The sequence below is a fragment of the Ursus americanus genome, chromosome 5 (genome assembly GCF_024610735.1).
Source record: "Ursus americanus isolate L20-20 chromosome 5, mUrsAme1.1.p, whole genome shotgun sequence".
NCBI classification, from domain to species: domain Eukaryota; kingdom Metazoa; phylum Chordata; class Mammalia; order Carnivora; family Ursidae; genus Ursus; species Ursus americanus.
Window position 1 is genome coordinate 55,904,734 of NC_142131.1, and position 15,158 is coordinate 55,919,891.

At 48.7% G+C, this 15,158-nt stretch overlaps 1 protein-coding gene across 2 annotated transcripts in view; it reads left to right on the plus strand.

The window, feature by feature from the left end:
* Window positions 1–15,158, plus strand: part of SPOCK1 (SPARC (osteonectin), cwcv and kazal like domains proteoglycan 1) — a 494,193-nt gene that overhangs the window by 360,162 nt on the left and 118,873 nt on the right. For both annotated transcript variants that reach the window (XM_045794635.2, XM_087862248.1), the window contains one exon: window positions 4,018–4,144. In XM_045794635.2, the coding sequence (XP_045650591.1) occupies window positions 4,018–4,144 (127 nt within the window). The remainder of the gene's footprint in view (window positions 1–4,017; window positions 4,145–15,158) is intronic.

Below are 15,158 nucleotides of genomic sequence, written 5' to 3' on the forward strand. Positions count from 1 at the left end.
CCCAGGAGACTTCTTGGGGCGGGGGGGGGGGTTGAACTGGGGCTTGTGGAAATCCTTAGGCAGCAGAGGAGAGGGAGGGGAGCAATGTGGGTGCAGTGAAGATGTGGCAGATGGAGGGAAACCCACATGGTGGCACAGGTGCACAGCGATTGTTGGTGGGCTCTGGGAAGCAGCAGAGGGTGGCCGGGGCAAGATACTTGGTGGTGTGTGGTCAGTGTGTGCGTGTGTGTGTGTGAGTGTCAGAGAGCAGGGGGAAGCAGACACTGACCTGTAAAGGTAGGTTCATTCAGTTTCATACCCAAACCAGGAGTTCAGCCTGTACCCCAGGAAGAGGGGGAAGAGGGAGGTTTTAAGTATGGGAGTCATGTCATCAGATTTGTATTTAAGAAGCATCACTCTGCTTCAGAAACATAAATGCTGGGAATTTTGGTGAACTTTAAAATCAAAAGGACTGAGAATAAGCAGTTAAGCACAAGAGAAAAAGAAATGCCCATGACCTGCTTGTTGTCTGTCTGCTCTCCATGCTGGGGTGCTTGTGGGTTGGGGTTTTCTTTTCAGTGCGGTTAGTAGGGTAGGAGGTGTGGCTGCCCCAAGCAACAGCCAGGTCAAGGTGGAATTAGGGCTTCGTGGCCAGTTGAAAGGCTGGCAGGGCCTGCTTCCCAGGTTGAATTACTGTGTCATGCCAGGTGATGAATGTCTGTGGAGTTGGGTAGGGCAATTCCATCAAGACCCCTTCATAGGATTTCAGTCTTTGACTTAAGAAGTGAAATACCTTACAGTCCGACCACTTAATCCCTTGCTTTGACTGGGTTGGTTAAGTTTTAGGGTTTGGACTGAATTTTGGGGATTGAAATACACATACAGTAGCCAGGAAAGTTCTGCCTTCTTGGGTTCACATAAACTTGTATATAACTTTATATAATTTGGTCTCCGGAGGGAGACCGTAGGTTTGGGTGCCATGTCCACCAGAGTCCTAGTAAGGTGAGGAACATCTGAGTTGGCTCCACTATGACAGGTAGACTTGTTTCACTGGAAATGTGAAAATTTAGATTGGGTTGGCCTCTTTACCGCTAGTCCCCAAGGCATCCTACGAGAGAGAGGTCATGGTGCCTCCATGGCCGCCCAATGCTGGGTATGCTCAGCTTCCTCCTTTGCAGGGTAGAGCCAGGGACAATGTTTCAGAGGAGTCTTATTTATAAATTTGAGCCCTGAAGATGAAAATACAGATGCCAAAATAGGAATTAAAGTGGTCCCAGAGCAGGGTAGCCATTTCCAGGATAACCTCATTTTGACAAATGCATGTGAGGTAGCTTTGCTGTAATTCTGTGTGTCACTGGCCAAGTTACTTGCCGTCTGTGTCTCATTCCTCATGTATAAAGTTGGACTAGGTTCATTTTAAGGTATTTCCTTGTTCTGACAGTGATTTTGTGATGAACTTCTGAGTGAGCACTGCGGTGGTCAGCGCATAGAAACCCGCCCACTCACCCCCCAGGGATCAAGGGAGCCGCCATGATGCACCCAGCCAGCCAGCAATCAGCCGGCCTCATCTCTTTGTGTCCCCACTATAAACTTAGTTTAACAGTGAAGTTTAGGTCCAGGGGTAGGGACGGCCTGTCATTAACGGGTCATGACTAGGTGATTCCATTTCTTCCTCAAAGCGTTTGGCTCGGTGTTCAGTTCTCCCTCCTCTCCCTTTGGTTCAGCTCCTTGTTTCCTCTGGGGCATCCTTGTCTGCTCCAGCAAAGCTGCCCACTCTTTGGACTTTAGAGCCTCTTTCTGGGAACTCGTAACAAGAATTGCTTCAGCGTTGGCCATGCACAGTGGGGACTGACCCAGGAGAGGGCTTGCCAGATGCCGGAACCGCTCCCTGTGTTTGCGGATTCATTATCGGTGTCAGACATCTGCCATGTGAATGATGATGAATGTGCAGCGTTCTGCCGAAGGAATCACGGACTCTCAGATTCACCCCGTGCTGACAGCCTGCTGGGCTGCTGCGTGGAGTCCCATCACCCAGCCTCCATTCTTCTCTAGTCCGGAACAGAACTTGAAGGAGTCAAGTTTGGCAAAGGATACTAGGAGATCTCATGTCTGTGTGATTCAGGAATGCAGATATTTTTATTCCAGACAGAGAGGCCAGGACAAGGTGGGCAGCTGCTATGGAAGCAAGGAGGCATTGGAGAGAGGACCACCCTTGACAGACACGCGGGTACCCCCAAAGAAGTTTCAAGTTGGTAATCTAGGCAGGGCTGACAGGGGCTGAAGAGGAGAGAGTCATCCTTGGTCACTGTGCAACTGCGCCAGTGTCATCATAATCATAGGCCTAGCCGCCAGTTGTCTTCATGACTCTGGGCAAAGCTCTTACCCAGCTCGGGCTTCACTTCTCACCATTCATAAAACGAGTAAGCTGGATTAGGTGATCTCATGGCGTCCTTCTGGGACCTCCTTTCTCATTTCGTTGGTCAGACAGGCCCAGCCCTATGGCCCTGCCAGACTGGGATCCCCTCATGGCCCTAAAGGTTGTGCTATGGGTACAGGGTCAACCTCAAAGGTAGTTTCCCAAACAGACCTACTCCTTGGACTGCCTTCCCCAAATGGCTAGGGGAGGTTGGAGGTAGGATGAGAACCACGTTGGGGGTTGCTCTTCCTAGATCGCTTTCTTTCATTTGGAAGAGACTCCAAATCCAAATTCATATGGAGCTGGAGATTTATTCCATAACTAGTAGAAAAGCTTTCCTTCTGTGGCCCCATGAGTTCATCTGGAGAGTTAAATGCCGTTCCAAGTCTCGGGCCTTGGAATGAAGTCACATTTCTCTCGCAGTGGTAATTTCCGTCTCTATACCCTCATCTGCTTTTGGGGCAAATAAGAATTAGAGCAACAGTTGACATTTTTATGGCTTTCTGGTGTCTGAGCATTATACCAAGTACATGCGTCAGCTCATTTAATCCTCATGCCACCAGCTTGAAGTAGATTCTGCCTCCCCCCATTTTACAGATGAGGAAACTGAGGCTTACTTACCGTTCCAGGGTTACATATCCTGCCAATCCAGTGAGTAAGTGGCAGAGCTGAGATTTGTACTTGATGCCTTTGGACTCCAGAGCCCAAGGGTTAACCACCAGCAGCACTACCAAGAGGAAAACACTGGCAGGACACCATGATTGCTGTCCAGAGACGCTCATTCTCCCGCTGGAGCTTGCCCCAGGGCTGTGAGAGTCACTCCCTGCGCTTTGTCGGGGGAGCAGCTGGGCGACGAGAGGAAGGTCGCAGTCACTGCAGGCCTTTGTCTCAGTGGCTTATGATTCAGGGGTGGGGTGCCTTCCGTGGACATAAGCCAACCTAATAGCACCATTTGTCATTATGACACAGGTTAGGATGGGGGAAACTGGAGCCGGAATGGAAGAGTAGAATTCTGATTATTTTAGCAGTTGAAAGTGACATCACATCAGAGTCTCTATAGAATGGCAGATTGAAGCTGGGCTGAAATTGCTTCAAAATGTATCCAGAGATCGTTTTCCACAGCTGTGATAAAGTCATTTGGTTGTGTTTGGAGATGTGTTTCTGTCTAAACTGCTGTCTGAGTTGTGTGTGTGTCAGCCCACTGGGAAGGCTGCCTGTCAGCCCCGGAGGAATGAGAACTCTGGGGTGCTGTGCCCGGGTGCCCCGGACATGCGCACCCTGGACTGGGGGCTCGGGGAGCCGATGTGGCTGCTCCCTCCTTGTTTCTTCTAATGTGCCATGAATGTCTTTCCATGTCACCAAGGCGTTTCCCGTTATTTCTCATGGTGACGTTGTTGTGTTCGGTCCCTCTGGTGGGTGGAACTGGGGCTTTCGGAGGACACTCTCTGGTCCCTGTCAGCGTGTTGGAACAAACGGGAATACTCGAGAAGGCCTCCAGGACGTGCCTGGCTATTTGACCAGCCCCGTTGTTGATTGACTGGACTTTTTTCCAGGTGACTTGCAGGTGCGACCTGCGGGGACCAGAGCTTCAGTGAACTTATCCCCTCTCTTTCCATCCCTAGGCAAAAGAAGGGGAGTGTGGCCCACAAGCACTGGGTCGGACCGTCAAATCTGGTGAAGTGCAAGCCCTGCCCCGCAGCGCCCTCGGCTATGGTCTGCGGCTCCGATGGCCACACCTACACGTCCAAGGTCAGTCACCTCCGCTCTTTTCTCTCATCATCCAGAATATCCCACGTCTGCATGTTCTCACAAATCTCTGTGCCGGCCCGAGGGCCCTGACTCTCGGTGGGCTTTGGGCCTCACCCTCAAGAGGCTGCGGCATGAGTAGACTCTAGCCAAGGAGACAGGATACAAATGTTATCTCCCATGGAACGGCAGTGATCAAGGACGGTGGGGAAAGGATGGTTCTGAGGGTGGCACGTCATCCTGAAGTCAGTCCAGGCAGGCTTCCTGGAGAAGGTGGGGTAGCAGGCGGTTCCAAAGATGTGAGTCCTATAGCTCAGCCATTGGGTGTCTCCGGAGTTTGCTGTAAGACGTGGCTGCCCATCTCCCACAGTTCAAGCTGCAGTGGTTTCTCTCTTCTCCTGTCGTCTCTGAGGCTCACTTGTGAGTAGATTCTGGGGCTGACGACAGTTGCTATCAGCAGCACCCTGGCCACCTGTGGCCCCACTACCCTGTGGTTTTGGCCTGGGTCCCGTCTTGGTTCCTCCCCCTCTGCACACACAGGTTACAGCGTCTGTTCCTGTGAGCCCCTCACCATCCTATCCTTGACACTGTGGAGATCCTGCAGGCCTGGGCAGGGGGCTGCCTGCTGTCCTCAGAGGCTTCTTCGGGTTATCTCGAGGCTGTACCATGCTTTCCCGCTGACTCTCTGTTGCACAGATGATATATTTTTGTTCACTGACAGCAGAGTTGTATCCTCTCAGATTTTCACATTTTTCTAACTAAAGGGGATATGTTTAGCAAAACAGGAAGCCAGAAGGTATATCTCACTTGTACTCAGGCCCATGTAATCTGCTTTTAGGACCTCAGTGTCATAATCACTCTTTGACTGTTTATTCGTTCAACACATATCATCTGAGCCCTTCTTATGCGGCAAACTCTGTGCCAGGTACTGGGGAAATTTAGAATGGAAATTTAAAAAAAAGTTCACACATCTTCGTAGCCAGAGTCAGGAATCCTTATGTCCCCAGCCTCAGACCTGCCTAGGAATTAGAGCTTCTCTGTCCAGGATCGCAGTGCATCCTGGTTAAATAGCTCAGCTCGGCTCAGCATACCCACCCTTGCCCCTTCCCCTCCTGTCTCTGGCCCCTGATGAAATCCGTTTGAGATAGTTTGTGTAGCAGGGCTCGCTGCTGGCATCCTGCATACGTCTGGAACTGTGGGTTTTGGGGGGCACGAATGAATTTGTCCTATCTCCCATCCCCCAAGGGCAGAAGAGGCCAGCATTGTCTTCCACCCAAAGTCCCGCTTCTAGGGATGTGAACAGTCACCTGGAGATTCTGCTAAAATGCCCCTTGTGATATAAAGGTCTTGCATGGGGCCTCAGTTTCTACATTTCTAGCAAGTTCCCAGGTGGTGTCCATGCTGCTGGTTGCTAGACCACACTAAGTAGTGAGGACTTTGGTTTTTATAACGTCTCCTAATAGATCTCATTACTCCCATCCGCCCTTCCCCTGCCCTCAAAGGCCGTTTCTGCATGACGGAAGAGGTGGGGAGGATTCTGTAATAAAGGTCTGTTTGTGTGTCTCTCCCTCTTAAAATGCTTGGATATCTTTCCTCTTCCTGCTGAAACTAAACCCAGGCCCGTTCTCGTTACTAACGGAGCCTTCCAGAGCCAGCTGCCTTCCTACTCCGTTGTCGCTCCTTACAGAAAAGCTCTTTCCTTCACTGGTTCAGGATGTAGTTTGTGAACATTTCTAGTTGTTCCAGGCCCTGTGCAGAACATGGCCGTGGGGAACAGGGCAGACACCATTCCAGCTCACTTGGAGGTTGCAATCTGGTAGGGCAGGCAGAAATAAATAAGTAACCGAACAGATAAATAGGCACTTTCAAATTTTGGCGACTGTTACAATGGGGCTGAGAGAGGGAGAGAGAGGGAGAGAGGGTGCTCTATAGGGACGGTGAGGCAAGGCCTTTCTGAGGAGCGTCCTTGAAATGGAGAGTGGAGGGTAGAATGTTTCAGACAGGGAAAATAGCCTGGGCCAGGGCTCTGAGGCAGGATGGAGTGTATGAAGAAGGAAGAGGATGCCTGTGTGGCTGTCACATTGTGGTGTTGGGGGGGAAGGAAGGTGAGAGAGCAGTCTCAGAGGAGAGCTGTAGCCAAAGCTGGAACGTGAGCGTGTCTTGGGCAGTGCCTGTCTTGGGGGACACTTGTTACTGTAACCGCCGCCTTCTCTGTGTTGGCCTTCAGAATGTGAGGCCCCAGAGACAGAAACAGAGCCTGTCCCCACCTTCACTGGGTACAGGGTGCAGTCGCAGTGGGTGCTCAGACAGTATCAAGGCCGAGAGGGGAGCCTCCCAGGACTCTGGCTGGGAAGGGACGGCGAGAAGCCGGTCTGTGTAACCCATCCGGGACTGGGAGTGAATGGGTTGCAGAGAGCTTAGTGATTGAGAAAAATAAGCTGTCCCCACCCCGGGCCAAGTTGCTTAGCTAAACACCCAGCCCGGGGCCCTGGCAGACAGTCAGAGGCTCCTTGCAATGCTTCTCTCCTTGCGAAGATCCAGGGTGCACTGTTCAAATGAGTCCCTCCAGCTCTGGAGTAAACTGATCCTCAAGCCTGAGATTGGAGACAGGCCACGACATGTCAGTGGGTGATCAGGGCTGTTGGGGCAAGTGGCGTGTTGCACATCGAAGCCAGCAAAACCCTGCCCGCTCGCCTCTGTCCTTCGCAAAAGGAGTTTCAAATGCCGGCTCCCCGTGACCCCCGAGCTACAGGGAGCGGTAGTTACCTGCCACCCGTGGCTTGAAGTGTTGTCAGTTGCCCAGGGAATGTCTCAGGAAGTGCTTGCTGGTCACGGCCCCCTGCAGTCTGGACAGGAAAGTTGGCTTTTTGTTAGAGAGGGTTGCCTGCTCACCGGTACTAATAAATAGCTTGTCTGAGGGGCAGGATGGGGATTTGGGAGAGTCCTGCAATGACTCCTGATTCTTCAAAAGGAGTGTGACTTCCAGGTGCTGCTGTACACTCGAAGCCTTCATTGGCCTCAGCCCGCTGTTGCACTAGTGTCCGTGAACTCCAGCACCAGCTGAAACAGAGTCCTCGGTTTCCCAGATGGGCTCAGCTGTCTTTTCCAGAAGCAAATGAAGAGACCTAAAGCATTCTTATTAGGAGCTGTATCCTTCTCCCCATTCTCCATGTGGGGTATACTGAGGCCCACAGAGCCACAGACAACAGCAGAGTTTGAAACCCAAGGTCTCCTGCCTCCATGTCTGTAATCAGCAGCTTGTATTTGAAGCTAAAACAAAGTGAAGGAGTCAGGGAGGGGTAGCATTGCAGTGGAAAATGGTGTGGGTATTGGTCTTTGGCATTAGACCAATAGTTTTCTACCTTATTTGAACTTCTAGAGAGTTGGCATTTTCTTTGTCCTGAAGAAACGAATCGAATAGTAGTCAGTCAATAGCCATGTGTTGACTGCTTTAAGACCTCTGAACCCGAGGACAGTCCTAAACCCCCTTGGAAGGAAGATATTTCAGTCTGGTCTGATTTACTCCTGGAAGTATTTGAATTATTGCCCCCAGATACATGGCCACCCTTTTATGGAGGTTTAAGAGGACAGTTTAGTCTTACAGACAAAGCTGTTGGAGGACCATGAGTAAGATGGTCAGTTAATAAGAGTGAATGTGCTATTAATAAACTCTATCCCCTGGAGTTATAGCCTTTATTTGGGTCCCTGGAGTCAGGAAACCAAGGACAGACGAGACCATGAAACATGTTTAACAGGAGGGATTTGCTATCATAGGTCAAATTCACAAAAATCAATGTTGGCAAAATATATTGCAGCTTTGGTCCCCATCATCCTCAGGGAAACCCATACCCCACAGTGCATGATCACAGGACTCCACGGGGAGTGTTTGCTGTCTCCTGGGTGGACCTGAAGGCTACGGGCACACTGTCAGGAGCAGGAGGAAGAAGGAGCCCGCACAGCAGCTCTGGTGCAGCTGCTGGGTGTTTGTCCTCAGGTGACGTCACATGAGCTTTCCTTCTGCTTCTACACCCAGAGCAGTCAGTCCTAGAACTAGAGGGATGTGCTTAGGAACAGCCTCTGTCTGTGGCAGAGCTAATTGCTGTATTGCAGCAAAGGACAAAGCAGACAAAGTTTTCATGGAACTTAAACGTAGGCAAGTTGAAAAGCAGCCTCCTTCTATTACGAGAGATGTTCAGCTGAGGGGCGTTCTGGGTGCTGCAGGACACAGCTGGGCCACCTCCACTAGTCTGGACATGTGAATGGTCTTCATAGTGGAAGTGATGGTTCCATTGAGATCTTCAAGCTGGAAGTCAGCTAGAGCAAGAGTGGTGTGGAGGGCCACTCATCTGTCAGATGGGAGCAGGGGTAGAAAAGAGAGATGAAGGACGGCATGGCCCCTGAAGGAGCCAGTGACAGTGTCAGCATGGCTGATCACATGTGGACCAGGGACAGGGGCTTAGCTATAGAAATGAGGCTAGGAAGTGATCAGGGGCCATTTCTTCCCAGCCTCAGAGGCCATGTGAGGAGGCTGGAGTTCACCCTAATGGCCCCGTGGATCCTGTTGAGGGTTTCTGGTTTCAGATTCGCTTATGCTGGCTGAAGGGTGGGGATGGTTAGGGGCAGGAAGGGAAGCAGAGTGGCTGTGAGGGCCTGCCGGTGGGTGTGAGGCCTGGATGTGTGTAGTTGTTGCAGAAATGGGCAGCAAACAGCCCACAGAGACATTCAGGGAGTCAGAGCCAGTCTTGGTGACGGTGTGGATTTCAAACACAGAAAGTCATTTCAGCTCCGAGCTCAGCAAAATGTCTTCTTCACCATCTTAGTCCTGGTCGGACTTGCAAGTCCTCCTGCCAACACCTTCATGGCCTCAGCCTGGGCCAGCTGGGAACCCCTCATCTCTGAACCCCCGTGCTTCCTCTCTTGTCATCCCCATAGAAGGATGGAAGCTTATTGGGTTCCTGGCTGCCAACTTCTAATTTTGTCTGTTTGCAGAGGGGCTGCATAGCCACACCTGATGACAGTCTGGTACCTGGGCTTCAAGTGGACAAGCTCAGTTTTCCTCCCTGTGGAGAGGAGAGCTGTTTTGGAAACCGGAGTAGCTCTGGGGTTCCTGGCAGCTTCGAAGGGCAAGGGGCCTGGATGCTCCACATCTTGTTTGTGGTGGAAAGGCCTCTTTCAGCAGGACTTCACTGAGTCCCCTCTCAGTCTGGACCCACTTGATGAAAGCTCTGATGTCAGTGCTAGGACTGCTCACTTCCCAGTGACAAGCCACCAGTGCTTGGCCTGACCTCGAAGAGAGGGCTCCCCGAATGGAGCTGGGCACCCCTGAGAGCCAGCTCTGTTCTCCCACATCAGCCTGGCTGTTGGTAATTGGAAAACAAGCAGGCAAACACCCTTCTGCTATCACCCCCCTCCCCAGAACGTTTACTCCCTTAATCACTGTTAAACAATTAGCAAATGGCTCATTTATGTCTAGACGCCGAAGAGAGATGCAGAGTTAAGAACTGCTGTGGAGGAAAATGTTTCTCTTCTGTTCTGAGTGTGCACACATAGGGGGAGAGGGAGTGAGCTTGCTTTACAGGGTTGGCATTTCTTTCAACATATTGTCGCTGCAGATTATATTATTTTCAGAGTCATCTTAATAGTTTCCAACAATTGCTACCAAGTAAAGGTCATGTTTGAAGTTCTTGGCAAATGGAGTCTCTGTTGGCCGGCATTTCCCATGCACAGGCTGTTCTGAGGGTTAGAGCAATCCAGAGTGTGGATTGTAAGACTCTGCAAGATAGTTTGAAGTTCAGTGTCTCTTCCCGATCTTCCCCAGGCTCTTGCGGCCCCGTGACCATGACAGGCATGGGACCTTTTTATGTACAGCAACTCTGCTTTGCTTTGCAGCAGAGTTGAGAGTGTCAGTATTTGGGGGGATATTTTTGGACAGCCCTGCCTCCACAGAACCTGCTGGGTGAGAACTGTCTTCCCTTGCAAGTGGCTTGTGGTGAGGGCCTTGCTTCTGGCTAAGCAGAAAGTCAGATGATGGGCCACAAAAGATGGCGGGCTTGCGTTTGCATGTTCTGTGTGTCAGGGAACTGGACACAGTGGCAGTAGTAATGGCCCAAGGGTACGAGGACGGTAGCAATTAAGGGAGCCATTGGATGCGCCCATCTGGCGGCCCTGTGGAGGAAAAAGAAACATTAAAAATCCCAACCCCATCCCCCTGGGCTGTCAAGTAGCAAGGGGAGAACACAGTGGTGTGTCCGTGGACCACGTGGACACCAACAGTCTGATGAGGGGGTCACATGGTAGGTTCCATTATTTTGATTTTCTGTTGCTTAGAAAAAGCCAGCAAAGGAGGTTTTATGACTTTGGAGAAATACTCCATGGATCTAACCAACTCTCAGCGGTTGTGTTTTATATGTTAAACAGTTCGAGATTCAGGGGCACATCTCCCATGGCTGATGCCCCAACTTTGCCTTTTCCACTCAGACCTCATTCATTTTCACCTTCCTTTCCTCAGCCAAATATCATTTAGAATGAGAGCTGGAATTCAGGGTACAAAACCCTCGGCTCTTGGTTTAAATAGAATTCTTGCTCTAGTTTTGTCATCTTCCCCTTTTCTCCTTCACAGGGTTTTGGAAGGAGCAAGTACAAATAATATGTAAAATAGTGGTCGTGTCCTAGTTAGGACTAAGGTCTGACTGCTATAACAAAAACCCAAACGAAACAGAGACTTAAAAAGGATGAAGTCTTATTTCTCCCTCATGCAAACATTCCAAAGGTAAGCAGCCCAGGGCTGGTCGCTGACCAGGATCCTTTCAGCTCATTGTTCTTTCTCAGCAAATGGAATTGTTGAACTTCTGCATCGGGGTCCAAGGTGGCTGCTTGTGCCCCATCCTGAAAGAAGGAGGAAAGAAAGGGAACACAATTAAGAAGTCACCCATGTCACTTCTGCTCACATCCTATTGGACACAACTTCATCACAAGGCTCCATGAGGGTGCAAAGAAGTCTGGGAAATGTAGTTTTTATTCCAAGCAGCTATGTGCCTAGCTAAAATTTGAAAGTTAAATAATTAAAGGAAGGATACAGTGGATATTGGGGTTACCTATCAGTCTCTATCCTAGTAATATTTTAAATAATCCTGATCATGACAAGAACAGCAACAAAACAATAGAACTTAATTACTAAACATGTATTAAGTACCATGACCTTGTACTGAGAGCCATAGTACTGTATTTCCCCTATCACTCCATCCAATTCCCACAACAAACTTATGAGGTCGGACTTTTATTAGTCCCAAATTAAAGATGTGATCGTGGCAGCATTAAAACTTTTCCAAGGACAGCATAGGTTGTAAGCAGCAGGGCAAATCCTTGAACACTGGTCTAACTCTTCAATCCGTCTTTACTTGGATGACTGGAAAGCCATCTAAAAAGTGATGTAAAATAGCAGCTGTATCATCAGGATGCTTTTGATTTCGAGTGACAGAAACATAACTCACACTCTGCCTAATTCCCAGATGAAGATTTACTGCCATATAAGGCTAGAAAGTATACTGGGGTAGGCAGACCTCAGAGAAAGAAGAGGAAATTCAGTGTTGACAACTCTGCATTTCCTTCTGTCTCTCTTTGTCTATCTCTGCTTGGCTTCATTCTGCAAAGAGGCTTTCTCCCCTTGGCAGGATATAGGGATTTTGACAGCCCCAGATTCATTTCCTCTCAGCCCAGAAACTCAAAAGACATTTACCAGTGTCTCTGCTTCAACCCCAGGGAAGGATTCCACTTGGCTCTTTCTGAGTCCTATGTCCATCCTTTAATCAAATATCGGACCACATGACCTTCTTCCTCCCTACCGTTTACTAGGACCAAGGGTAGTATTTTTTCCAGAGGAGAGGGAGGGCAAGATTATTTCCTGGATCGAGGAAAATTTAAAAAGCAGTGTACTACATAATCACCTCCTGAAATGTCAAATATAGTAACCTCATTAAAGGTTTCAGCTAAATGACAACTTGAGCCCGTAAGAATATATTAAGGCATTCTGTGTTTCTATGAATGAGAGGCGTAGACAGGCATATAAGGCAAGTCCATACCAGACATGTTAGTGATCCAGGTAAAGAGAATGTTCATGCAAAGTAGAGTAGACTCAGCATTCTTTTAATTCAGAATTCTTTTCCACCATTTGGCCTAATGTTGTTATACTTCCTTCTGATCATGTGGCACATCTGTCCTCCGTTCTATTAAGCATTTATTTCTTCTTGGAACATGCCAAGAGAACACAGGCTTTTTGGCTCCTGAGGATAAACTTTCAGGCAAAATGGTTATTGTGACATTTTCAGGAAGCACAGATGTTCAAACGCCGTCCATGGTGAAAACGCATCCACAGAATTTATACAGACTACTTCAATGTACAGATTAGTTCTAAAGTTACAGCAGAAGGAAGCAATTCAGCTAATTATTTTACTACTTATTTCTATGTTCTATATGCAAACATGCATTTAACCAAGATTGGAAGAATAGGTGTTCATTTCTTCTTCTCAAATGCCCTGAATAGGATGCCATGTAATTAGTTAGTGCTTTTGTTAAAAACACGTTAGGAAGAATAACCTCCTTGCTGTCAGTTCTCTTCAATGCACAATTAAACCATTTGATAAAGCAATTACCTGAACACAATTATGTCCATCCTCACCCCATCGGGAGATGAAATTAAGGATTAGGTAAAATTGCAAAGCTCATGAGATCTGTGCCAGCCCTTCCTTTAGAAGACAGGTCCCTGGCCAGAGTGAATTTGCACAGTGCTATAAATCTAATTAAATCATTGTAAAACAACTTAAATTAAGTTCACTACCATATTGCTTTTCTTTTTCTTTAAAAGAAACAAACAAAATATTCCCTGTTGGCATGCTGTCAGTCAGGCTTCTTCACCACATGTTCTAAGAGAACAGTGGAGCCCCAGATATGGGTAACGCTCCCAGAAACTGATCTCACTGTCTAAGTCTTGGGCTAGTACCGGTATGTCATGTGAGGGAATGAGATAGGTTAGAGTTGACCACGAAGCGATGCCGTGACTGCATGTCAAGGGAAATGGCTTTAATGACGCTCTTGCTTTCACCAAAGCAAGTTGTTGGGTTTTCCCCTTTCTGAAACAAGTGGAGCAGTTTCTCATGTTCACATACGATTGCATGGAACAGAAATGCCTCATGCCCTGGTCAAGGGTGGCTTTCTCAAGATCCTCGCTTCTGTCCAGTAATATGCTCCGAACAGCAGACTTTGGCATCAGGGAAGACCCTGTGTCCACAAGAGCAGCTTCCCCGAGTTCTTATCCAAAGGTACTAAGGACAGCTTTGAAACTCACATCCTCCCAAAAGCCTGCTGTGAAGTGGTGTCCAGATGAGAGACCAGGGGTACAGAAACCTGGGGACCCAGAGCAGACCGGTCAGCTGGAGCACACGATAAGGGTTTATTTGCTTTCTCCTCTCCTAGTAGAGAGATCAAAAGATGTTACTACGCATCAGCATGGGGGGGTGCCCCAAAGGCACTACTGAGCAAGGTCCCCCACCTCTCCCCTGTTATGTTCTTTTTATTATTATTATTATATTATGTTAGTCACCATACAGTATATCCCTAGTTTTTGATGTAGTGTTCCATGATTCATTACTTGCGTATAACACCCAGTGCACCATGCAATACGTGCCGTCCTTAATACTCATCACCAGCCTATCCCATTCCCCCACCCCCCCTCCCCTCTGAAGCCCTCAGTTTATTTCCCAGAGTCCATAGTCTCTCATGGTTCATTCCCCCTTCTGTTTACCCCCCTCTTTCTTCTTCCCTTTCTTCTCCTACCGATCTTCCTACTTATTATGTTCCATAAATGAGTGAAACCATATGATAATTGTCCTTCTCTGCTTGACTTATTTCACTTAGCATTATCTCCTCCAGTGCCGTACATGTTGCAGCAAATGTTGAGAATTCGTTCTTTCTGATAGCTGAGTAATATTCCATTGTATATATGGACCACAACTTCTTAATCCAGTCATCTGTTGAAGGGCATCTCGGCTCCTTCCACGATTTAGCTATTATGGACAATGCTGCTGTGAACACTGGGGTGCATAAGGCCCTTCTCTTCACTACGTCTGTATCTTTGGGTAAATACCCAGTAGTGCAATGGCTGGATCATAGGGTAGCTCCATTTTTAACTTTTTAAGGGACCTCCACGCTGTTTTCCAGAGTGGCTGTACCAACTTGCATTCCCACCAACAATGTAAGAGGGATCCCCTTTCTCCACATCCTCTCCAGCAATTGTTTCCTGCCTTGTCAGTTTTTGCCATTCTAACTGGCGTAAGGTGGTTATCTTAGTGTGGTTTTGATTTGAATTTCCCTGACGGCCCCTGTTATGTTCTGTGTTTCCATCCGGAAGCTCTCGACACCAGCCGCCTAACCTGTGAGCACACCAGCATCCAACCCAATTCCGTGACACCAAACAAAGCAGGATGGGGGTGGAGTAGAGAGGATGCACCCTTCGTTTTTGTGTGTTAGTTTGGTTGCTTGGTTTTTGTTTTGTTGTGTTGTGTTTTTGTTTGTTTTCTTTTTGCCTTTTAACGTCCATGGGAAGATAGAATGGATCGAGCCTCTCTTACCCACATCCACCCCCGCCACTGAAAAGGGAATAACCATATTTCTGAGGGTTCAGCTGTGAGGCTCAGCCTAAGCATCTCCTCAGTGAAGCCTCTGTGAGCCTGTCATGCTAAGTTCGGCCATTTCTTTCTCCTGAGCTCCAGCAACACCGCTGCAGGCACATCGTTACACGACCTTGGCATTGTTCATAGGCAAGTGTATGCCTAGTCTCTTGATGAGCTGGAGAGTCTGAAAACCAGGACATAAGCCCCCCGATAGAGTATCTTTTGAAACAGCTGAGTTTGTAAGATGTAAGGGAAATCCCTGGTTGGGAGGTGGGGGCACAAAAAACCAGAGTGGATGCTGACCACTGCCCTGGGGGCCCTGGGGCATGGGGAGCTGGACAGCAGCTGATCAC